At 41.0% G+C, this 23,598-nt stretch overlaps 2 protein-coding genes across 5 annotated transcripts in view; both read right to left on the reverse strand.

The window, feature by feature from the left end:
* LOC117498850 (FERM and PDZ domain-containing protein 4-like) overlaps positions 1-11,448 on the reverse strand; it is a 52,502-nt gene extending 41,054 nt beyond the window's left edge. Inside the window, exon 1 of the mRNA XM_034150988.1 lies at positions 11,076-11,448. Coding sequence (XP_034006879.1) covers positions 11,076-11,428 — 353 coding nt within the window. The 5' untranslated portion in view covers positions 11,429-11,448. The remainder of the gene's footprint in view (positions 1-11,075) is intronic.
* Positions 11,449-13,188: 1,740 nt separating this feature from the next.
* LOC117499106 (male-specific lethal 3 homolog) lies at positions 13,189-22,132 on the reverse strand. Of its 4 annotated transcripts, none has more exons than XM_034151404.1 (14): positions 21,911-22,132; positions 20,604-20,683; positions 20,319-20,414; positions 19,981-20,078; positions 19,797-19,894; positions 19,431-19,559; positions 19,167-19,324; positions 18,895-19,053; positions 18,530-18,765; positions 18,271-18,360; positions 17,648-17,757; positions 17,257-17,356; positions 17,030-17,114; positions 13,189-14,616 (listed from the first exon to the last, which is right to left on the reverse strand). In XM_034151404.1, the coding sequence occupies exons 1-14, from the start codon at positions 22,001-22,003 to the stop codon at positions 14,517-14,519; spliced, it is 1,632 nt and encodes a 543-aa protein (XP_034007295.1). In that variant the 5' UTR covers positions 22,004-22,132; the 3' UTR covers positions 13,189-14,516. The 4 variants fall into 4 exon arrangements, with proteins under 4 accessions (XP_034007295.1, XP_034007297.1, XP_034007298.1 ...); XM_034151406.1 differs by lacking the exon at positions 21,911-22,132 and adding an exon at positions 21,446-21,495; XM_034151407.1 differs by lacking the exon at positions 21,911-22,132 and adding an exon at positions 21,405-21,471.
* Between the last annotated feature and the right edge of the window lie 1,466 nt (positions 22,133-23,598).

Consider the following 23,598-nt stretch of genomic DNA (forward strand, 5'->3'; position numbering starts at 1 on the left):
GGGGGGGACGGGTTATATGACAAAGGGAGGGGGAAAAGAAGGTACAAAAAGAGATATATAACATATACAACTTTTCCATAGGTGAACGTGACCTGTGTACGTAACAGAGGTTCTGCTTTACGACACTCGCAGAGTTCTTTTATCTGCCTGGCAGACGCGCTGTACCTGGCAGCAACCACATTGTTTCTGACGCATTAAACCTGTTGGCTTTAAACACAAAATATTTTTGGCTCATCTCTTTGTTTCCCCCTTTTTCATCTCTCGCTGTCAGCCAACTAAACGTCCCTCTTCCATAACGGAGCTTGTCAGAGACACTCAGGAGATAAGGAAGAGTGGGAAATGGCGGGAGCTATTTGTCACCTCACTGCATATTAGTAATCTGCTGGCTGCCCCAAACCCCTGAGCCTTTTATGGGCTTTAACGCAAGGAATTAAGCTGTAAACACACACTAAAAACAACGTATTCAAAGCACACACATCCTCCTCTGGAGTGTATCTTCACTGCACATATTCTCATCATGCCTGGTGCGCACACACATCAAGATGCATTCCCATGTGTAGACTGGACACATTGATCGATGCTATTAGCGATTCTTGAGGACCAGCGTGACATTTAATTACGCACACATGCACACACTAACTGAGCTTGAATGCTGACGAGAGATTTGTTTTTCCGTCCGTCAGCCACATCTTTCCAGGCGAACGGCGAAGCCAAAAATCTGTCTGCCAAGTACACTCACACAAACAAGCATTCAATTATAAACAAACATGTGTGCACACGTCTGAAAAGAGGTAGAATTCTAATTGTAATGGGACCGTTCTTTATAGATCAGCAATATAACAAAGGCAGAAAGTATATAAATACACATTTTGACTGATCAACTGAGTAGATGTAGTTTTTATGACTGAGTGTGATTAGGCTAAGGTCCAAAAATAATGTGTGATGACAAAGTATCTTGAGGGGTACTGATTGGGCTACTCCCAATGATGCTGGAAATAACTGGGCAGAGCTCCTAGTGATGAGAGACACAAAGTGAGAGTCAAAGAGATGGCGGAAGTGTTCTGGGCAAGAGTGGAAGTAATAAATAACAACAGTTTTTCCTCCATGGGACAGAAGCTGAGAAGCCATATTGATGATTGTGTGTTTTCTGTTGCACCTTCAAAGCACTTTTATCTGCTGAAGTGTGTGAGAAATGTACATAAAGAATCAAATCAGAAATGGGCGTGTTTAACATGAGAGTTGTAGCATTAAACAATATAATGCCACAAACACATATTATGTGAGACAGAAAACCTGTTCATCTATATCTAGTTAACATGAGAGGGAACACATATGCTCATATGCAACTAAGTGGCACTTGAGTTTGAAATCTAACAGCTCCTGTTGACATGCATTAAGAGGAGATACACATCATGTGATAACCCTGTTGCATGTTAATGTATTTTTCTGCCACATCGCCATTGAGTCATTAAAGGATTGTGGCTTTTAACATTAGCTTATCTTACGTTTTTTAAAGATCCCTAACTGTTTGGAAACAGATGAAGGATTTGCACCACAAACCCCCACTTAGTGCGACATGCGGTGAACACGTCTAGTCCACACGTCACGACACACACACTTGTGTTTGTTTGCTAAGTGGTATTGCTAGCGAGATGATCTGCTCCCATTATCTCCAGCATGCACAACAATGAGGTGAAGAAAAATACACAACCAGCCAACAACAACAACAACAACCAGCCAACATCCCGCAGATGCCTTGTCAATACCTGCCAGTGTAGCTGCACACATAGGCAGAGGGTTTCAGCTGGTAATGTGATATTGATGGTTCAGCCTTGTTGGTCGATGATGTGGTCAGCTGTTTTGGTAACAGTGTGTCTTGTCTTTTTTTTTGTGTGTTCATGTCAGCAACACACCACTAGTGTCTAGAGCACATTAAACACAGCAAGGCATAATTAGCTTAATTCTGATCATATATATAACACACTACAGGAAAAAGAAAACACCAATAGGGCCTCTTTAAATATCTTCTAATCATTACCAAATGAAGAAACATGTGCCAGCCACATGCTGTAGACACACATAGTTTACTAGACATGTGTTGTGGTATTAAAGCAACAGTATCAGCCTGCATTTCTGTGGTCAAAAATATTTGCAATGCTAAAAAACGTTGCTATTGTGAGTGTTTTTGTGCAATTCCTATCAGAGATTGTATTTTTGAAATCGAAATGGGCAGAGTCGAGTATGTGATTGTTACTGTGGCTTTTTTTATAACGCCTTCCAATTTCTGTTTGCTTTCTGCAGCCAACTGGAATTTACATGATTTTCCATCCGACAGGAAGAAAGAACAGAGGAAGAGGAGGAGGACTGGACTTTGAGCACCTGCCAGAAAACTAATCGGACTATGACCGATTTGGCCTCAAGACCCTTCCCGCCTGACCCGACCAATCTGAGCACAAACATCCTGCAGTGCCGCGGAGCACAGTGGTGGAGCGAGAGCAGATTATAATCAGAGGAAGAGCGATTTCAACACATACAAATTCTCTGCACTTTTTTTGGAGAGTGACAGAATTGGATCCGGTCTCTAACAAAGCAGCCAAGGCGTAACACTTTATTTAGCATACAATAAAAGCTCAAGTGTCTACGGTAAAACCACTGATTTCATCACAGAGAGATCCCCAAAGGGATTTTGGGATGTGCACAGCTCAAAAGATGAACAATCACAGTCAAGAAATAAAGTTCATTTCCCTGTATCGTACATACAATATACAACCTCTTCCATGAGCATAAGTGAAAGAAAAACAAAGGAATGTGCTATTATGAAACTATCAGAATATGATCAAATGTAAATCATATAAGTATTGTTTTCATTACAGAGCATTTTAATGACTAAAACATTTTACAAGTGAACAGTATTATAGATGCTGTGTTTTGATTGCTAAATGCCACTTCTGATTTATTAGTATCTGTTTCTGCAAAACCATCTTTTTCCCATGGAGACAATAAAAGCAACCTTAATCTTAAATATGTTTGTATGGATTTGGTTACTTTGTTAAGTTGTTAATTATTCTTAATTTCTGGACTTACATTTGTTTAAAGCCTTTACGGTGCAATAGGGATGAGAAGAGCAGCACAGCACTTGATTTAACTTGTATTGCAATGTGTGTCACATTTAATCTGTAGCTGCTGAGTCGATTCATATATTTGGAATATCAGTGGTTTGAAACCAAGAACAGCAGGAGGACATATTGAAAAAAGAAAAACCAGTCCACGCCTGCCTGCCTGCCTGTGTGTATGTCTGACTGACACAGATGAGCCAAGTCTGAATCTGAACCAAATTTCATTTGTCTGCTTTCTGGGCCACATGTTTCCTGGCCAATGACCTATCACCTCGTTTCTGTAATCCTCCGACAACGATGCTGCGATCTGGCGCTTCCTCAATCCCACAGTGCACTGTTGACCAGCGGCCGCATAGCTTTATGTTAGGGTAATAAGAAAGTAAAAAATATATAGTTTAAAAAAACATACAATTAAATAAGGCTTTATTGGGTTTTTATATTTAATCTGGCAAAAAACAAAATTTTAAAGGAATTAAGGATTTCAATATTTAGATTGGAGCGTCGGAGGAAAGTATTTTTTATTAACTATGACACACTCTAAATGTCAACTTTGTGCACATTATCACAGACTTTATGTCAGTGGCTTTGTAAGATGCATCCCAGTCATATACTCAAGTCACAAAACCACCAGTCATTTTCTATATGTTCATTTTAATTCACCTTAGTTTTGCAACTCTCTGCTGAGCTATGTCGGCTAAATGTCCATCAATCACAGCATATACATGTGTGTGGGGGTTTATCTGTGGATTAGAACTTCAAATGACAATCAGTAAACATACCATGTAGCTCTTAAAGAGACGATATTGAAACGATGAATTCCCCTCTTGACCCTCACTCACTTGGTATGCTGACCTTACAGCCTTCCATGCAGTATCCATACACACTGTACAGTCTGCATGATCATACGGAACATGCAGTGTTGGAAACGCCCTGCATACAAAGAAAGGGACTACATAATAACATTTTATGAGACCACACCTCACACACACATATGGCCACACTTCCCAGCAGCCAGCTAGCTAAACCCCCTCAATCCATGATGTAATCTTTAAGTGTGTTCAGTAATTACAAGGGCCTGGATTCCTCCGCTGCTTGGAGCCACCTCAGCCTTATGTAACGCACCACTCACGTGCCGTCAATTCACTGAGGAAGATTACAATATGGCTGCTTTAAAGCCTGCGGCAAGACGGTCGGCCATTACATCCACCGACTTTCTCACATCAGCTGGGGAGACAGTGGATAGAGGATGAAGTGAAAAATAAGAGGGGATACTTTTGACCTGAAGAGATCAGTCAGTTGGGTAGAGAGATGTGACTCCAGTTTTCCAACCCATTCACTTCAATTTGATTGGGCATGCAACATCGTGAAGTTGAGCACTACATAATAAAAGTTACAGGGTATTTTTCATATACAAACATAGGATCCATTTATGAAATAAGATCTATTATTATAGGTAAAACTCCCAAACAGTAAAATAACTAGATACAATTCCACCTTGACAAACTAAATCAAACACTTACTAAGATTTGTACTTGAAATGTAGTATTTTTGGTGTGTTATTGCTACCATAAAACTTTGATCTGATTCCTGCTTGGTAAGGAAAAACTCAAACATAATCCCCCAATCACTTAATCCATGTACAATACATGTTTTTACACAGACCATAAGGAAAGGCATCAAAAGATCAACAGCTGTTCATAATGAATCTGTGACCCCAAGCCAGAGGGCCATAAAAGGCTCCAACGAGCAGCAGCAACCTCCATGTAAACCACCCATGGAGCTTCATCAACAAAGCCCTCACTAAAGAGCCTTAAAGAGCTTTGATTTGGAAGTAGTGACAGAGGTGGAACATGCATCTTCAACTCCAAAAAATGTGCACATTAGTCCAACATGGCGACGACATGCGCAGCGACCACAGCAAGCAAACAACAAGAAGCGTCAAGGGACTCCAGGACTTACTGGAAAGCGGCTAACATCCCCAGTTCGTCATCGTCGTCGCACGGCTCCATCCTGTCAGCCGGACCGGCAGATGAAGGTGAGAGCGGGCGGAGAGAGTGGGACGGACGCCCCGGCCCCACCACCACCAAAAGGCTCAGAGCGTCGGAGATAGAGTCCTGCTCCCTGATCAAACTCCTCCACTCTAAAAATCCACTTCCTCTGAATCTCTTTTAAAAAAAAAAATCCCCAAACTCAATTTTCTGTGTGTGCGTGTGCATATGTGTATGTTTGAGTGTGTTCGTGTTTTTTTTTTTTTTTTTTCATTCCTAGCTTGGTGCCAAATGTTCCAGCTTAGCACTGCTGTGCAGCACCGCCGGTGATGGATTTAGCCGGGGCATCTGGGCCAGCGGGGATAAACTCCGTTCACTCACACATACACACAGAAACGCATGGACAACGGCACACACACAGGCATGCACCGAGTGTCATGCAGTGTGAGATCGAAGGGGACAATGTTGGGAAAACCTCCCCCACACGGAATCATCAGAGAGATGACAAGATGTGTGATATACAGTGTGTCCAGCCACACACACACACACACACACACACTCACTGCACACACACAGCTTGCACTCAGAGCAGGGTGGATCAATGCATGAACAGATGTGTGCCAACTTTAGAGCTGCTACTAAGCACAGACATCAGCAGCTGTACTTACCGTGAGCATGTGTGTGTATCTCAGACACAAAGATGTCTGACGCACTCTTAAACCCCGATGCCGCAGAGAAAGGGCGCTATAGTAGACTTTTCTGTATGTGTATATGTGAAGGGATGCGATAAATGCCTGCGACATGATTCTCTCCTGTCAGAGCAGGCGGAGGTCAGCAGTGCCTGAGGCCATGCAGCAGACAGCTGGAGATTAACACAGCAATAATGTATATACAATTAGAGAAGGACACAACACAATAGGGCAGACGTCCGTGCTGACTCAGCAGAGATTAACAACGACTGGTGACAATAAGATCTGATTGTGTACAGTGAGAAAGAAAATGTATTCACACACCATCACATAAACTACCCTCTCTCTCAATGAGGAAGGACAAACTATATGAAATGACTTAAACACACTAAATCTAGACTGTCTGGACTATGTGGGGGGTATAGGGCACTATCGCTATAATAAAGGCAGAGTGGGAGGGTCCTGGTAATCTTTACTCCCTTTGCATGTGGACAAAAACAACTCAAGGGCATAGCTAACACAGACTTTAGGAGTTCACGGGGTAAAATGTGAAGTACAGGAAACAGGAATTTAGAGAAAGTGCAATGGTTGATGTTTCTGTGGTACCTGTGCCCAACTGCCTCATCTATTTGTGGTACGAGAGAATAGAGATCGGAGAACATTTCTGTGACGGGATTGTTCTATAAATAAAATAGCCATCAAAAGCTATTAAAAAAAAACACAATTTTATTCCAAGATTTTGTTTTTCTACATAAGCTTTCCGCCTTTTTTTTCGTTTTTTGGTAATATTATTTGTCATTTTAGTGTATTAAGGTAGAGGGGGTGACTTGAGCTGCATTTCCAGTAAATGTAAAGATGTCAGAAATCACCGTTCAGCCTGTTGGAAGTGTTGTTGGCCCGATTCTTTAACACGTTGCAAAGACTGTTCTGATCACCAGAGTGATATGCAGTACCTACAATCTCAACCACTCAACTCTATAACGTCTTGGAAAGCGCTGCCTGTCTGATTACCCTCAGATTTATGACTGCATGGTCCAATGTCCTCTGCAGTCACCCTCTGTGGGCGAGTACATCATTCTTTTTGAATTTGCCTTCTGTATATAACAATATCAATTTGCTTGTGTTACAAAATGCAAATGGTTGTTTTGTATGCACATGCCAGTTCAGCTCCGTTTGCTTCCTCTGAGATGCCACCTGGTACTGACTCTTGGCCAAGCTATCTATAGCCATGTCTACAGGGACGTGGCTACTGATTTGTGCACGCTCGTGACCGCTGTGTGTCTAATTTTATATACAGCACGATAAAAAATGCATGTTAGGCTGAAATACAGGCGATGCTGCGTCAATATCAAATGTATAAAATCAACCGGGCAGTGTTTCCTGACCACATGAACAAGTCTTAAATCTGCAAATAAATCCGTTCCTAATTTACAAATCTACATTCAAATTGTTCTTCCTGAATGTAAATAAATGTGTTTTCTCGCTCTGCAGTAAAGGTTAGGATTAAGAATGAAAGTAAGGTATAGGTTACTAGAAAGGTGAGGGGCAAAGGCGAGCTTGTAGTGAAAAGAAAATAGGATTATGGAACAAGGCCGTAAAAAACACACACTTGCTGATGTGTATATGTGTGATAGTGTGTATATGTGTGTTTGTGTGTGCCGGAAAAGACCTGGCCAAAAGACCGCACCTCCATCGTGTCCATCTGGAGGCTTTGAAGACCTTATGTAACCCTGTTGGTTTACTGGGAAAAGCATCAAACGAGTCTCCTAGGTAAAGGCAATTGATCTGTTTATCCACTTACTACAATGAGCTCTATTTTATGTAATACTATGTAGATTGAGTAGGGGGAAGAAGGGCAGGAGAAAACTAAAAGGAAGGGAAATGAAAGGGAATAAGAGAGGAATAAGGGAATTGAGGAATGAGGGAAGGATTCAGCAAAATAAAAAATATGGATTTTAAATGTTTGTGCAGGGATGAAAGCAATAACACCTTCCCATCTGTATCACCTACATCAAATAAACAGCTAAAAGTTTCATTTGTTGGATTTGATGGCACACACTCTTCAGTCCTTACTGTTTCATTAGAACGAGAATAGAGATGCAGCCTCTCTTTTATTACACCCTCTCTATCAGTCTATCAGCCATTAGACACCTGGCCCAGCCACCAGCTGACCAGGACAAAAAAGAAATCTGTCACTAGTCTCAACTCTTTTTATTGGCATGAATGTGACAGGAACAATATGTCCAGGCATTAATAAATAATTAGTTTAAACAGAAAAATATTGCTCAGTCTGTACATTGTCATAGACTTTCTTAAATGATGATTTTTTTTGTTACCGAGGTCAGGTCATTTGCTAAAGTGATTTTAGTATCAGATATATTCAACACTCTGTATTCCACACACATCCAGCCATGCTTAAAAAAACGACTATAATTACAAAGTGTACACTCAAATCAGAGAACACCGGAGTGACATTTTGGCACTGTGTTCTGGTGAAAACACACACATACATGCTTTCCTTATCTATCTAATTACCTCTCTCAATCAATCAATACATATTTCCCAGCCAATTCCATATCTGATTGCAAGCATCCGCTGTGAGCTAAATGTGATTTGAATGCATCAAGACCTGCCATATAATATTATCAAGTTGGATTGGATCATAAAAGCCACACCGCTATCACTGTGTAACCTTGTTACTGTGCAACCATAGTGATGGTGTTAACCTAAACTAATTAAAATGGAGCTCACTGCAACAAAGAACGTTTGCATTAATCAAATCAGGTAAGAAAAGCTTTCAAATGTACATTCTTTTTTTGACATCTTTCCAATACCGTTTCACTGGGAAAAAGTAGTAGACCTCAAACTGAAGCCTGACTTTAAATCCTATCAAAATGTCCTATCAAACCACAAAGCTTGAAAGACGTAGAACATACAGTTGCGACAGTAGGATAAGTGGGCGGGCTCAGATCAGAGGGTCTCCACCCAACTGTGAAAATGTCTGCCACACACTGCGCCTGCCTGGGAGAGAAAAACAACTTCCTCCAAAGAAATTCTGAACCCTTCGCAGCCTCTGCTTAGATAACATACGGCCTGCAACATGGAAACACACTGCCATGTTTGAACCCCTGTGCTGCACCATATGGATGTAGAATGTCATTATTTTGGTAATCCGATATGATTTAAATAGAAGAGAGAACATACAGAATAAGTTCAATCAAAGCCCATACGCACGCACGAGACATATACTGAAACCCCTTTAACACTATACTGTATGGCAGGACACTCATCCACAAAGCTCATCATTACATTATATTGACAGGATGAGATATGAGTATATACTATATCTTACCCCCCCCTCATGACTCAATGTACCACCATGCTCTTTGCCCGACTGTCACCTAATCCTCATGCCGCCACCAGCAGAGAGGCAGGCTCCAATAAAACAATGTCTAACTGCAGCCAAATTACTTTATGTTTGTGTCAGTGGGGGTCGGGGGAAGAAAAATATAGTTGTGAAGCAGATGAGATAACAGAAAAATGGAAGAGATGGTGGGAATATAAGGCAGAGGGTCCAGAAATGGGTAAAGAAGTGAGGTTATTCTGCCTTAGGTTTTAAGTGAAGTGAATGACAGTTTGTCCAGAAATGGTAATTATATTAATATTTGACTATGATATTGTTTAAGTGTAACGATCGCTATTAAGACTTTAAATACAGCACAAGAACATTACCCGTTAGCATGCACATTACTGAGTCATAGAGGCACGAGGAGAATTCAATATGAGGAGGAGACCTGAAGGAGGCAGAGAAAGAGAGGAGGGTCACTAGTGATTTTCCCGTCTAACTGTCAGGCTCATCTTCCTAAAACTTTTGAAACGTTTTAAAAAATGAAATATGAACTTGTCATTTTTACATCAATAAATGAATAAATGGGTTTTTTAAAAGAAAAGTTTGGTATTTTGGTTAGCTTAGCTTTAAGTGACTTCATGTAAGTTAGAATGAAAAAATAACCTTTTTTATCATTCTGATTGTGTGCTATTTATCTCTCATATATATAAACATATGTATATAAAAAACAAAATACGTTAGTATGAAGTTCATGTTGCAAATTAGAACAGAAAAATACATTTAAATGTAATTGTTGTGCATTATATATCCTTCTATATATTATGCACAACATAGTCATTTATCTTATGCCCTAGAGCAGCAGAGCATTGCCAAATGTTAGTATCGTCAGCACAAAATGCATCCCCATTTGTCCTTTTTTACACCAAAAAAATAACCTGCTTTTCACGCCTTTCAAGCCCAGCTGACATTTGCCATTTCTATTTAGACATTCCATTTCAAAGACGGAAACCCAGCTTCTGACAAAGACGGATACAAAGAGCAGAAAGCATTAATATTCCAGCTGGCTCTGAAATATTCCTCAAACAAAGTTTAATCAGTCTTTGTGTAAAGATACAGAAAACTCCACGGGGAGTTGTTCGGGGTGATATAAAGAGTGTGAGAAAGTGAGTGTGTTCAAACTTTTGTCTGTCTTGTAGAAGAGTAATTACGTGTTATCGGGGTGAAGTGATGGAGAGCGGAAAGAAAGTGAACAACACTGCAGGTTTTCTGAGGCCGAGATCCTCTGAAGAATTCGAAGAGAGAGGTGATTTATGGTTTATATCTAAAGAAACTAATGCAGTGCTTGTTTTATTCACTCTCACAGTCCTGCGACTGGGAATAGGATTCCCATTACAGAACCACAAGTGATTAAAACCAGATGAAACAGATAATCACACCACTGTGGGCTGAAAGCTAAGTCTCAGCGAGAGCATTGTACACTATTGGTACAGATCTGTAATCCTCTTCTCTCCCGTCCTTTTCGAGAGAGCATAGTTTGACTTCTCCTGCAGGAGGGAAAGAACAAACCATTCCTCAACTGAACAAAACATATCTCTTGTTAATGACTAAGATAATCTGACTCAAAATTGCAAAGGCAATGCAATCACAGGCTCAAAAAGTGTGCAGAACTACATTTGATATTGACGATCTTAATGAAAACACATTGATCACACCATGTGTTCGTATCAAGGGACTCGTTATATTATATTGGAGTCCACATCAGTGTTATACATGACACAGAAATGATATCTAAGAACAGATTCAATCCTCTAATTGGATTTAGATGGATAATATATCACTTCTTATTGAGCAAAGTGACTAATATACACATGTAGACAAGCTTAAATCATATTTTCCCTGAGGAATTCTCTAGTTATTAGAATAATGTGCTTACTCATCATTTCCGAGAAAAGACGTCTCCGTCCACGTAACCTCAGAAGAGACCTTGACTGAAGAAGAAGACATCTTCGGACGCTGGTCCTCGAATAGTTCACAGCCAACGGGAGCTGTAAGCGGAGTCAGGAGTTGGTCAGAGCTGACTGATGTGAGGTCAGTGCTATGGTCAAAGGACGTCCAAGAGGAGTCGGAGGAAACAGATGGGCTTGTGTCCACGGTCTCATCTCGCACTCCATCTCCACGGTCCATGGTGCAAGAAAGAAAATCGAGAGAACGGGACAATGAAGATGAATGAAACAGACAACAAAAGAAAGGAGACGTGGGTGAAGACGGGCAAGTAGATGAATGCATCAAAAGATGGCTTGATAAAGCGAAAAGCTGGAACTAGATGATGATGAAAAAACACAAGAAATGTCTTTGCACTCCGACTGGCCAAAGGCTCCTCACGCTTCTCTTCTGTCTCTGAAGAGTTCTGTCGCGAGTGATGAATGGAACGGAAAGACAATCAGAGGAAACACTAGACAAAAGAGATTGAGATATGGATGTGAGGGCCAGGAAAAGAAAAAACACTCAGGCACTGAAGAGGAAGCGAGACACGGACACCGGAGAGTCCTTTTTAAAAAGAGCTGCAGATGTGTAAGGGAGGTGATCACAAACAAAAGAAGAGGCGGCATCAGTTGAAAGGTGCGGGCAGCAGCACTTACAAGGTGATAACTCACAACTCGCCCAAAAAAAAATTGAATCATGTGGTAAGTGGATAGAGTCGGAGCGGGACGGGAAATCGATTGGAGATGCGTGGAGAGGCTTGAACTGGTGGCTTCTGTGGCTACATGATAGCAGCAGGCAAGAGAGTGCCGTCTTGGGTTGCACTGATAAGCAGTTTATTACAAGAAGTCTCACCCCACCTAAATACAATTAGGGCGCACCACTTAAACCCATTAGGACCCTGATATGAGGAAGCCAGGTTAGCCAGCCTCCCATAGGTACACTGGGAATAGGCTGAGAGCATTGTGCTGCAGACAGTAAAGAGACAGTATCTCAGCAGTTCATTGTCACATGGAAATTGACAGAAAGACAGTTCGGGAATTGGTCGATTTGCTTCTTTTCCTGAGAGTTAGAGGAGAAAATGAATGCCACTCCCATGTTTAATGTATTAGCTTCGCCTACAGACTGGTAGAATTAAAAAATCTCCCATGATGCACTCTATGGATAAAGCAGTAACACAAAATGTTCTTTGATGTGATTGTGATTTCATAGCATACTTCCCATAGTTTCCTTTTTTAGCAGTAAAGTTTGTCACTTTGCCTGACACTCTTGTTCAAGGAGAGCACAAAGGACAAGAAGGGTTCTGCATGCTTTAAACAAACTAGGGTTGAGCTGCAGTGCATACTAAAAAAAAAAATTGTAAAAAAAATGTGGAAAGTATTTAACCTAGCCATGAAATATACCAAGTCCTTGCATGCATCACTCTCAAATGCATCTAGCTTTTGATCAACAGTGGCTGCTGCAGGAGGGGCTAATCATGATAATCCAAGGACATCAAGAGCTTTATCTATTACAATATTTTTAATTCAGAACTTTTCCCACTAAGTCAGGAAAACCAGTTCCAAAAGTTCCCGATTTGGAGCAACATATTGAACTCTTATCTCTGCCAAAAACATGTCCGCCTCTGCTGAGAACAACGAGCACGAGAAGGCTCCCATCCATCTTCAACAGACAAGGGAACATTGATTAAATCAAAAAATCCCAACGTGTTCACTAACTCCCACCAGGGGGACAGTGGCAGGATCACAAAAAGGTAAAGTAGTGCACAGTTTATTTGAACGAGAAGCATTAAACTCAGAGGTTTGCTCTCAAGTAGCTCAAAGACAAACAGATGAACTGTGTTAACAAGGACAGCAGATTGAAAATGTCAGGCCACGAAAAACATGTTCGGGTTTTACTCCGTTAAAAGTGCGAGGACATAGAAGGTCAAGGTAGCTGATAAAACTCTCTTGTCTACATTAACTTTTAATAGAGAGGTTTTTGGGATTCATATCAATGCCCGCTGCTGATTCATCTCACAGGAACAGAACAAAGGCGCAAGGATTAGCCAGATAGTAACAGCGTTGGACAAATTATAATAAGCTAGGGTAGTTTATTCATTATGGTGCTTTATGTACATGTGAATAAGATGAGCTTCAGAAAGTGTTTATTCAAACTCTATGAAGAAAACATGGCTGATAGGAAACAGACATTATAAATGAACATAAGAAATGTCTAACAGGCTATGCATATCATAGCTCTGCACAGAACACAATATTACACGTATATAGATCCATTGTATCACACAAACAAGTGTTTTACAATACAGCTATTTCAACATATTTTGTACAGAAAAATGTATTTGCTCAGAAACTGAATGTGTTTCAACTGGCCTGGAATGAGCATGGCCAGGTATTTTATATCCAATTGAAAAAATATATGAACATGGTGTGCAAACAAAAATAAATATCAAAACGGTTATTTACATTTTCACAATTTAGTAAAAGGCATCAGTGGAATAATGAATTTGTTCTGGACACATTTACGGGCTAATCTGGTTTGTCATCAACAAACTAGACGATAATAACTATCTCAGGTCTTTAACTGTATACATTACTGGTTGATACAGATGACCTCCAAATGCATTTATTATGACATGCCTCTTGAATATGTTCTACAGACAACCAATGTTTCATGTTGAGGAGGCGCAAGTCCAACTGTAGATTTAGAGGAATCTTATCCGGAAGAGGATCCCTGGCGGCGCTGCCAGCACTGACAGGAAGTCATTACAAAAAATGGGGCCAAGCCACCGAACAGGTGACCCAGTAATGCCCTTAAGAGTATCCAAAATGAGTTTATTTGGCGGGCACAATGACAACAACACATGCGGTCTAATCTGTGTCTGTTTCTCTTTCTATGAACAGGCCAAAGTATTGTTTTTTCCGGCTACAGAGATGGGGCTTTTGCAGAGAAGTTATGTCACAGCTAAATGATGGAAGCCTGGAGAACTTTCCAATCATCGCCTGGTCTTAAAAAGTGTAGGCCAGGTAAGAAAAAGCAGATGTAAATATGGAGAGAAACTGTGTCCTGTGAATTTAACTTGTGAGGCCCCTAAAAAAAAGGTAGGTATTCCAACATGTGGCCCCCGACATTCCTTGAAACAGTAAATGAATGCGGAGCAGGGTGGCTCGAAATGCAAAGTGAGCATCGGCGAGGGTTAGTGGCAGGGTTAACGCAACTGGTTCCCAAAAGCAGGAGTGTTAGCCCAGAGAAAAAGAAAGGTTGGTCCAGAAAAAACACAAAATAGCGACAATCCAGAGACAGCTGCTCCGTGAACGAGCCCAGACAGCTCAGTGTACACAAGCTGGAGGGGAAAGACACGCAAAGGAAGGAAACACAATGGCCGACGTCTCCTTTAATAAATTGGCCTCGGTTGTTTCATGCTGTAGTGGGCCTCTGATGCTGACACATATGCGGACTCAGGAAAAAAATCCTCCTGGAACTCAGCCAGAAACCTATAAGAGAGAGGGCGGGGTGGGGAAGTACAAGAGAGGGAAATCGGGTGAGATCTTTTTGACCCAAAACGCATTCAGAAGGCCTCTCTGTTCACATCAAATATTCAACATAAGCGATTTGTCACAATAGGCTTACACGAAGCAATGACAGTACAGCATCTCAAATGTCACGTCCCTGTTCACTTCCACTTCCTAGATATCCCTGGATCATTCACATAAATCCCAGACCCCCTGCCCTCTGCCCGGGGTATATACATGTCGGACACAAAGCCCCCTCATCCGTCCCTATACCACCACCACCACCACCACCACCACCAGAGGACCAATGGCTATGACAGGAAGGCCGAGGACAGGAGAATGACTGACAGTCAGCGAGGGAAGAGTGAAAAATCCCCCCTCCTCCGCCTCCTCCCATCTAATCAGTAGCAGGGAAAACTAATCCGGAATCTTCTTAGTATCCGCTACTCGGCCAAATCCTCTAAATCTTGCCATCTCATTTTAGCTCCACCGGCCCTCCTAATCTCAATGCAAACAAATTATCCTCATCAGAAAATTTAAGAACGCTTTGACAACGAATAACAAGACAACTCTAATGGGACAATAAGGGGAATATATGAGGGCTCTACAGTAAATTAATCTAAGGTGAGGAGGAATTTCAAGCCTCATTCTTCACTTGAAATTAAAAAAGTTGATTTATTGGAAAGAATTGAACATTTTTTGATCCAATATTCCAATTTTTTGTGCCTTAATTTAGGCTTGTGCCAATCTTTATTGCCGTTAGATAAGTAATAACGCAAGGCAAGCCGCTTTAGGCCTACACATAGTAAATCAGCATAACGTGTGCGTACACATGTGCACACACACCCAGACTCAATCATAATCACTCTTGGGGAGAAAGGGAGAGTGAGAGATCAACTGTGGCCAAATCCCAGAATGCACTGCACTTCAGTCTCTGCGACATCAATCAGTTTTTGCCCGCTCTGCACAATCTGCCATGAGGTTGATTTCAGAGCAAAAAAGGCCTGAAGGCTTTCCCAAAAGACATCAGTATTTTAGTTTGTGCCCAGTGTCCTTCAGAGGCTCCAGCACGGGGGAAAATATTAAGTAGTTACTGCGCGTAACACTATCAATACCGCCTGAGCACCTCATCACTGAGCTACAGTGAAGCTGCAACACTAATTTACTTCTCTTTGCAAGTTATTGTCAGTGCCATTTTGCAGAATGATATTCTATGAAAGGAAATGAGCCCGTGATTTGCAGTCCAGTGAAGTGAAGACAAATACTTTCTTCCCAAACTACTGATGACTACAGATGATATGCTTAGCCAAGAGAAAAACTGCTAATGCTGCTGCAAATAATGAGGTGTTTTATACGGTGTGGAGTGGTAGGATCCCGTGTTGACAGAATAGAATAAATCTGTGCATCACATATGTCGCTGAATGCTGTAATCATACTGCACACCACTCTCTGACATGATTGCCAGCTCCGGCTATTTTCAGAAGACCCCCCCCCGTGATTTGTATGGCTCTGAGTACTGGGCTCCAGTTTATTTATTTATATACATGTTTCGGTTGAGTGGAATAGAGGTAATTCTGGCCCACAGACTCCCGCTCCGTGGGGAGTTGGGGGGCTGCTCCACAGCACTGCTTGGTGGCAGGGGGCGGTACTGCGTGTGTTTGATTAGAGAATGAGAGGACCTAAATCCCCCAGGTCTGGGACCGGCTGAACTGAAGATCGCTTGGGAGGATTTAAAGATTAGACTCCGACGCTTGTGTAACGCCCACTCATCTCCCTCCCTCCAACACATGCTCTTTCTCACTCCATCCCTCCCTCCCTCCACTCCACCCTCTGCATGTTCTCATTTACTTCCATGCCTTTTTGTTTTTCTGTTTCTGGGTTATTCTTGTGCATCGATAATCACTTTCTATGGATTCTTTAGTTGCTATTACTTTACTACTGTGGCGCAAGTTAACAAAAATGTGCATACGGTATAATATGTATTTATCAAGGCTATAACCCTTATCTCCTTGTGAAATGAGAACTTCCTGCAGCTCAACTTTGGCTGTGGTTAATGAGCCGCGCGGGTTATGAGCAAGGTGCATATTAAGTCAAAGTGCTTACTATTTAATGTCTCCTTAATTGAATGCAGCACCTCGTCAATATAATGAGATATTCTCTGTGGAAATCACACATGATTTCACACCATTTACGGGTGAAATAAGCGGGTGAAATTCCAATATTATGCCTGAATGTTTAAGGGAATAAACTGAAATCCTTTAGGCCTGAGTGAAGGAATTTTAAACCTGTATTTAATCTCTGTAGACCATTTGAATTGAATACTTTCTTTCCCTAACATGCCTCGTAAAGTGCCTAACTCTGAGATGCATTTCATTTGAACACCATAATTACTAACCTTAGAAAGAGCTCCAAGTGCTTGACCAGCGCTCGGAGATTCCTCTCAGGGATCTGCATTTTCCCCAAGATTTCAGGAAGCTTCACTGGAAGAAAAGCAAGAAATTGAGCAAGAATTCAATCAAAATCATAAAATAAGAGGAAGATTAGTCCCTGCTCCACATTTAAACCACTGAAATCACGTGTAAAAAGTGAACCGGTGAGAGTAAAGTGAGCAGAGAAACTAACCAAAAAGACGCAGGAGGTGCTGGGCTCCGTACAGGTATGAAGGTGGGGGGGGCTGGTCATGCAGAGGGTAGTTATCTGGAGTCAGCTTCCAACTTAGTACCTGTACACAGAGTAGAAGAAAAGAAGCAGGAACATTTAGGTTTTAGACGTTTACATTGAAATCCCTACACAGTTCTGAACGGCCTACATTTAAAGGTTACAATCAATGTTTCATATGTTGTTCCATATGCATGTATGAATAAATAATCATACACACAAGGACCACTTTTACATCCTGGGTATTTGACTGTGTCGTTGTCTCTCGAACTATCCAGGAGTCCTTGGGCGAGATGTTGCTTCCCTTCCAGTTATCAGTATGTTCATCACACACACACACACACAATTTGATCACCTCATTAAGCTCATTGTTCCTCCGGCTCTCAAGGCCATAGAAAGGCCCACTGCGCTCTTTGCTTGGCGTCAAGGGCAACGGGGAGGATGAGCCACTGTGCACTGGGGTTTCTGGGTAAAGAGAAAGACAGCAAAACATGTTAACAGTTCAACTTTTAGAAGTGTTGCCTGTCACTGCTGAAATGGAGACTTCAAAATAGACCCCATGAGAGCAAACAAGGCTACAACAAGTTTTGAGAGTTCTTCTCAGAGGAGTATAATTAAGGATGAGTGTGTGAGGAAAGAAGAAGGGCAGCACCATCTACTGGGGAAATCTCGTTATTACAATTAGGTTTTACTTTACTGTGAGCGGTTACAACACAGGTGTAGCAAATAACGGCAAGATGGAGCAGAGCCATCATTAGGGTTATTAATTGCACCTGTGTAGAGAGAAAAAATATTGGGTAATTGCAGGCCATGAAAACAGCCATTATCTTTTCCATTATAATGTCAGAAATAGACAAAAAGAAGTTTACTATTTTTAGTAAAGGCAAATAAAAGTGTTAGAAAAGTCCACATGGCTCTTTATCATCATAATAAGCTTTTATTTGAATTCATATTTTCTTTTATGGAGTGTCATCTTACTTCTGTCGAGGTTAAGGAAGAACTTTGGCTGGGATGAGGTGTCGATCAGTCGGCGTTTGAGCTGCGGGGATGCTGTGGCACTGCCTCCACCTGGATCATTACATTACATGTATTAATAAACAGCATGCATCAACAGCTCACAAGTGTAGTCAGTGTTGCAATATGCTTCACACACACATCGATTACTGAGAGAAAAGTGTTTTAAGAAGAGATATAATTGGATCATTTTTAAATTAGAGCATAAGTAATAAGGGATCACCTCCACTGCTTCCTTCGGCTGGCCGGTCTCCTCCAGACGTGTTCCTGGTGGAGCGTCTGAGGGACTGAGACTGGAAGGAGATGCAGTCCATGTCGGGGTGGCGCCTGCGCTTCGGGGTGGGGGCTGGGGCGGTGGGCGTGGAAGCAGATATGTCGCTCAGTGCTGGTTGGCTGTCTGTGGACTGGGGGGTGGGCGGGTTGTGCCCCAACGGGCTGGGGCTGCGCTCTCTTTGGGCGCTTTAAACATAACGGGAAAAGAAAAGGCCTAAAGTTGAATGTTGGTGTATAATATTCACATTCAGTACATCACATCCAAAGAGTGTTACAAAAAAAACACACAAACTAGATTCACCATGGCACACTTACTTGCTGGAGCAGGGGGAGCTTTCATTGACGGCCAGGAAGAGCCTGGATGAGCTGACCTTTTTGAACTGAGCTTGTTCACACGGGTAGAGGAGGATCATGGGTAAGGTGAAGTCAAACGTGATCCTCAACCCGTCGACCATCTCCTTACACAGCTCCTCGCTTAAAACAAAGAACGAGTTCATAATCATTCATGCATTCTGAGCTGGGTCTGATGTAAAGATTCAGCTCATAATTAAAAATAACATGTTTACAACATATAAGTAGATTCTCACCTCTTTTCTGGAGGTACAGGCTGTGGGCTGCTGCTCTGTGTGGCGCTCTGCTGACGCCGGTATCTCTCGTTGGCCATGAAGGCTTTGTTGATGGCAAAGTGTTTGACGTAAGACTCGAGGATGTGCACGACATTCGTCTGACAAGGAACCATCACCAGCTAGGAGAGAGAAACATGGCCGATTATTGACAAGCCTCAAGTCAAATCAATTTATCCACACTGCCCACAGGATGTACAAATATGAAAATATAAACAATTAAAGTACCTTCTTTCTCTTGTTAATGTAAAAGCAGTCATCCTCCAGTTTCTTCTTCAGGATATCAGGGATGCTGATGTCAACATGGATAATCTTTTCCTCACATTCTCTTTTAACAGTAATGTCTGGCTCAACCCTCTGAAAAAGATGCAATATAACCATCAGGTAAATGGTTAATAGAAACTAAGAGGATATACAGAAGTATTGGTTATTCAAATCCTTTTTGGCTTATCAAATTATTGGTTCATTAGCCAATTTGCAAAAAAATGATGGTTGCTAAACTGCGATTTTGTTCAGATAATAGCATCAACTAAAGGCCTAAATTCCAAATGTTGGGTGTATGTTTGAGATGGGAACAGAACTGTTCCCCTTTACCATTTTGTCAGTATCCTCAGAGAAGGTGCTGTCCCCGCTATTTGAAGATTCAGTGTCTGAGTCGTCCCCGTCACTGCTGTCTGTAGACGAAATCAGACCTGAGACAGAGAAATACGGAGAAGGATTAATTTGATTGCTAAGGGAGACTGGGAACAAAACACAAAAGACAGAGAAGTCATCTTACATGCGTCGTCACTGTCGTCCTCCTTAGGAAGAATTTTGAGAGAGGAGGATTTGGTACCAGATTGACGACGGCGCCTCTTCGCCCATCCCTTTTTCTTCCTGTCGAAAGGAAAGAAAACAAACAACCTAAGATCAAATCAGAAACAATGTGAACACAGATCTGCAGGAGCATGCAGTGCACTGAACTTAGTTTAAGTTACAGGTGTCCAGACTTTTTTATCGCTTGATAATCACAAGCTCTCTAGTAAGAGTACATGATTCACATACAAGAGAGTATACTCTATGTCAATGGTTACATTGTGATGGTGTTATGACTGAATGAACATAATATGAACTTACATGCGACCTAGAGCTTTGCGAGCCAGTTTATGTTGCAATTTACGGTTTTCCTCTGAGTCCCTTAGGACATGATCCTCAGCAGCCCACCGATCCCAGCTACCCAAACACACACAAGTTAAAAATCACACAGACCTGCATGGTTTAAGTGTTTCACAGCTATTATCTCACAAGTTGATGAACATGACATTTGGCAACGATAAACACTACAATGAGTATGATATATTTAAGTAGGTGGGTGGCTGTGACTGCATGTTTATTTAATATGAATTCAAGCGAGACATTTACCTTCTGCTCCAACCGTTGAAATGAATCAGATACTTTGGGATTCTTATTCCATGTTTATCTGCAATCAAGACATCAATGACCTGTAATGTGAACACAAAACATTACAATATAGCCTTCTTCACAACTTTCTTTGGGATGGAACAGTCTTATACTCACAATTCAGCTATTTTCATTACTCAAACACTAAGATTATGTCAGCAGAGGTATGTGCATTCACTAAAATACTGTCCTGTGTAATTCCATGTTTTCAGACTCTAAAGTTTCTGTTACTTGCATTTCAGCCGGAAATATCTTAGTTTTTGTTGCACTACTTTTCTGCTGCAAGCTTTACATACTTTTTTACTTTGTCAATCACGAACAGTGGAGATTAATAATTTAACTTGGCATCAATTATACCAACTTCGATTATCAATAAGAGAACGGAGCATTAATTTCTACATTTGGTTTTAGCTAACGTTACATTATGCTGCAAAAAGATGAATGTAGGAGATACTTGGACATTGGTATTTTACATTGTACTGTAGTTCTTTAAACAAGTATGTTTTTTAAGATTCTTGCATCAATGCAACTCACAAATGCGCAGTTAAACAACAGTTACGGCGAACTGTTAGCTAGCCTCAGTTAGCAAACGACAGGCTATGATGTAAACAAACCCTCTATTAGCATTGGCTTGCTAACTAGCTAGCTTGTGAAAACGACTTGCGAACTTGGAAGAATATACCAAAACCTTGTAACCCCAAAATATGTTTGTCTACTCATAAGCCCTTAACATGATTATACTCTAAGCTATCGAGGAATTACATTAAAATAGCAGGACAGTCATCAAGAGTTAGCGACATTACAATGTTCGGTGTTGACAAAGTTAGCAGGGTAGGTGTGTTGGTTTATTTGGAGTCAGAATAACGTCACGTTGGATGATTGCCACCAAGCTACGTAAGGGATGTCTTTATATATCTGTCTCTTACAAAATAATTGCATTACTTGGTGATAGCCTGTACTGCAATATAAGCTGTTATCAAGCAGCCTGCTTTGACATTGGCTAACGTTAAAAGCTACAAAAATAACCCTTGTCTTTACGAACATAACTTGGCTAAATCGCACGATATGAGAAGAAACGTGCAATCAAACGTACCCGGAAACCATGCATTTTTATTATGCGGTTTATAAACTGTTAATGTTGTTTTTTGGGGCCTAAGTATTTGTCAAGATGCATGCATCCCACACCTACATTAACAAACCTTATTTTCCAATATAAAGTATTCGTTTAGACAATAGAGAATATCTTAACTTCTTGCAAAAAGCATTACCTTAGCGTCATACAACACTTTAGCCTTAGACGGGTCGGGTTCAAAGCACAGGATTCTTTCTCCTTTGTGAAATTTAATTCCCCGCGAATTCATTTGTTCATGGCGACGTCGATCTGGACCACCCTATAAACTCCGTAACCCTTTCCTTGCCAAACTGTAATAAGGGGTCTCAATGCAAAACAGGCGTTGGAGGGATGGCGCTGTTGTGGACAAATGCATGGATGAATGCAGTCAATGTGTGCTGCCTTCAAAGCATGCTCGTAATTTTCATTGCTTCAGGTTTAAGGAGCTGGGCTTTTTACATTTTGGAGGCCTTGATTTAATTGAAAACTTTTTTTTTGCAATACACATTCAATAAAAACAAACCTGATACTGAACATCACCCAGTCTGTGAATGATCTAAATAACAACACTAGGTTAAAAAAAAAAAGTAAACTCCTGTTTGCAATCATTCAATTTCACAACATTTCATATAGCACTGAAGGCAGCACAATAAACGCAATTTACCAAGATAAAATGGTCTCTCATGGACACCGTACTGCTGGTGCGATTTCAATAACTGTCCAGCAGATGTCATTCAAGTTATACAAAAACTGAGGGTAGACACTAAAATGTCAATTTAATACAACTTGTCTGTGTTGTGTATGTGATATCATGAATATTAGGTTTCCAAAAGTCCCTTTACATGGCTCCATGTATTTCTATGTACATCCCCCAGACTTATTGTTTCTGAGTTAACATGACCCTTTTTCCTTGAGGCAAAATACAGTGAAATGAAATTCACCATGTCCAAATAATCTAATCTTGCTCTATTGGAACAATATGGTGGCGCTACAGCGTGGGGATGTTTAAATGTTCGGCCAGAAACACATGCAATCTTAGGTTGGATAAATATATTGCTTGAGGTGTTTTGAGTTTAATTACTTAAAAACATATTTTTATTTATTTCTTTGAGTTATACATCTACAATAATACTGATGTTAATTGTCTTTGACGGATAAAAATAACCCCTGTATCGCTGGATTAATGTTTCATATTGCTTATCTGAGTCTACAATTAGTTTGATTCATTTCGTTTTCTTGACCTTGTGGCCCTTTCATTCATTTCTGTCTAACAAGCTCAATGAATTTTACAATGATCCATGGCACAGGAAACCATGTGTGTGTGTGTGTGTGTGTGTGTGTGTGTGTGTGTGTGTGTGTGTGTGTGTGTCACACTGAACATGACAGCCCCGTGGATTTATACTGCTTCCCTCTGACCCTGCCTGTGATATACTTTGACAGTCACCTCAAATGAGCATTACATGTTTTCTAGGTAACACATAACAGTCCTGCTTTTCTCAAGAAGAGTTTAAAGGCAGCAAAATGTAAAGTCAAAGATGTTATACTCTCTTAATCTGTGGTATGGGAATATAATATATATTCAATTATTCACTATTGTTCCATATGACTGTTGTTTTTGGCTTTCTTCCCAAATGGAGGAGTAATATTGGCCCAGTTCAGGGCAACCCTGCCTCAGGAGCTGGCTTCTTTCCATAAATGTTTTTTACAAAGTAATGTGAAACACCATGTTTTCTTTCTATAATTCCTGCTTCTGTGTTTTCACTCAGTCTGTGTCTCATTCTTTCCCCACCCCAGACCTGTTTTTAGAAGGGTCGAATCTATCTCAGCTGTTATCAGTGTTATGTC

The sequence above is a fragment of the Trematomus bernacchii genome, unplaced genomic scaffold (genome assembly GCF_902827165.1).
Source record: "Trematomus bernacchii unplaced genomic scaffold, fTreBer1.1, whole genome shotgun sequence".
Taxonomy (NCBI): Eukaryota; Metazoa; Chordata; class Actinopteri; order Perciformes; family Nototheniidae; genus Trematomus; species Trematomus bernacchii.

Bases quoted from the DNA above. Each gene is read 5' to 3' on its own strand.
- LOC117499106 (XM_034151404.1), bottom strand. From the start codon at position 22,003: ATGAATTCGCGGGGAATTAAATTTCACAAAGGAGAAAGAATCCTGTGC. The intron at 19,054-19,166 runs GTGAGAATCTAC...CTTTGTTTTAAG, and splicing joins CCTGTACCTCCAGAAAAGAG to CGAGGAGCTGTGTAAGGAGA. The intron at 18,361-18,529 runs GTGATCCCTTAT...GTAATGATCCAG, and splicing joins AGCCGAAGGAAGCAGTGGAG to GTGGAGGCAGTGCCACAGCA.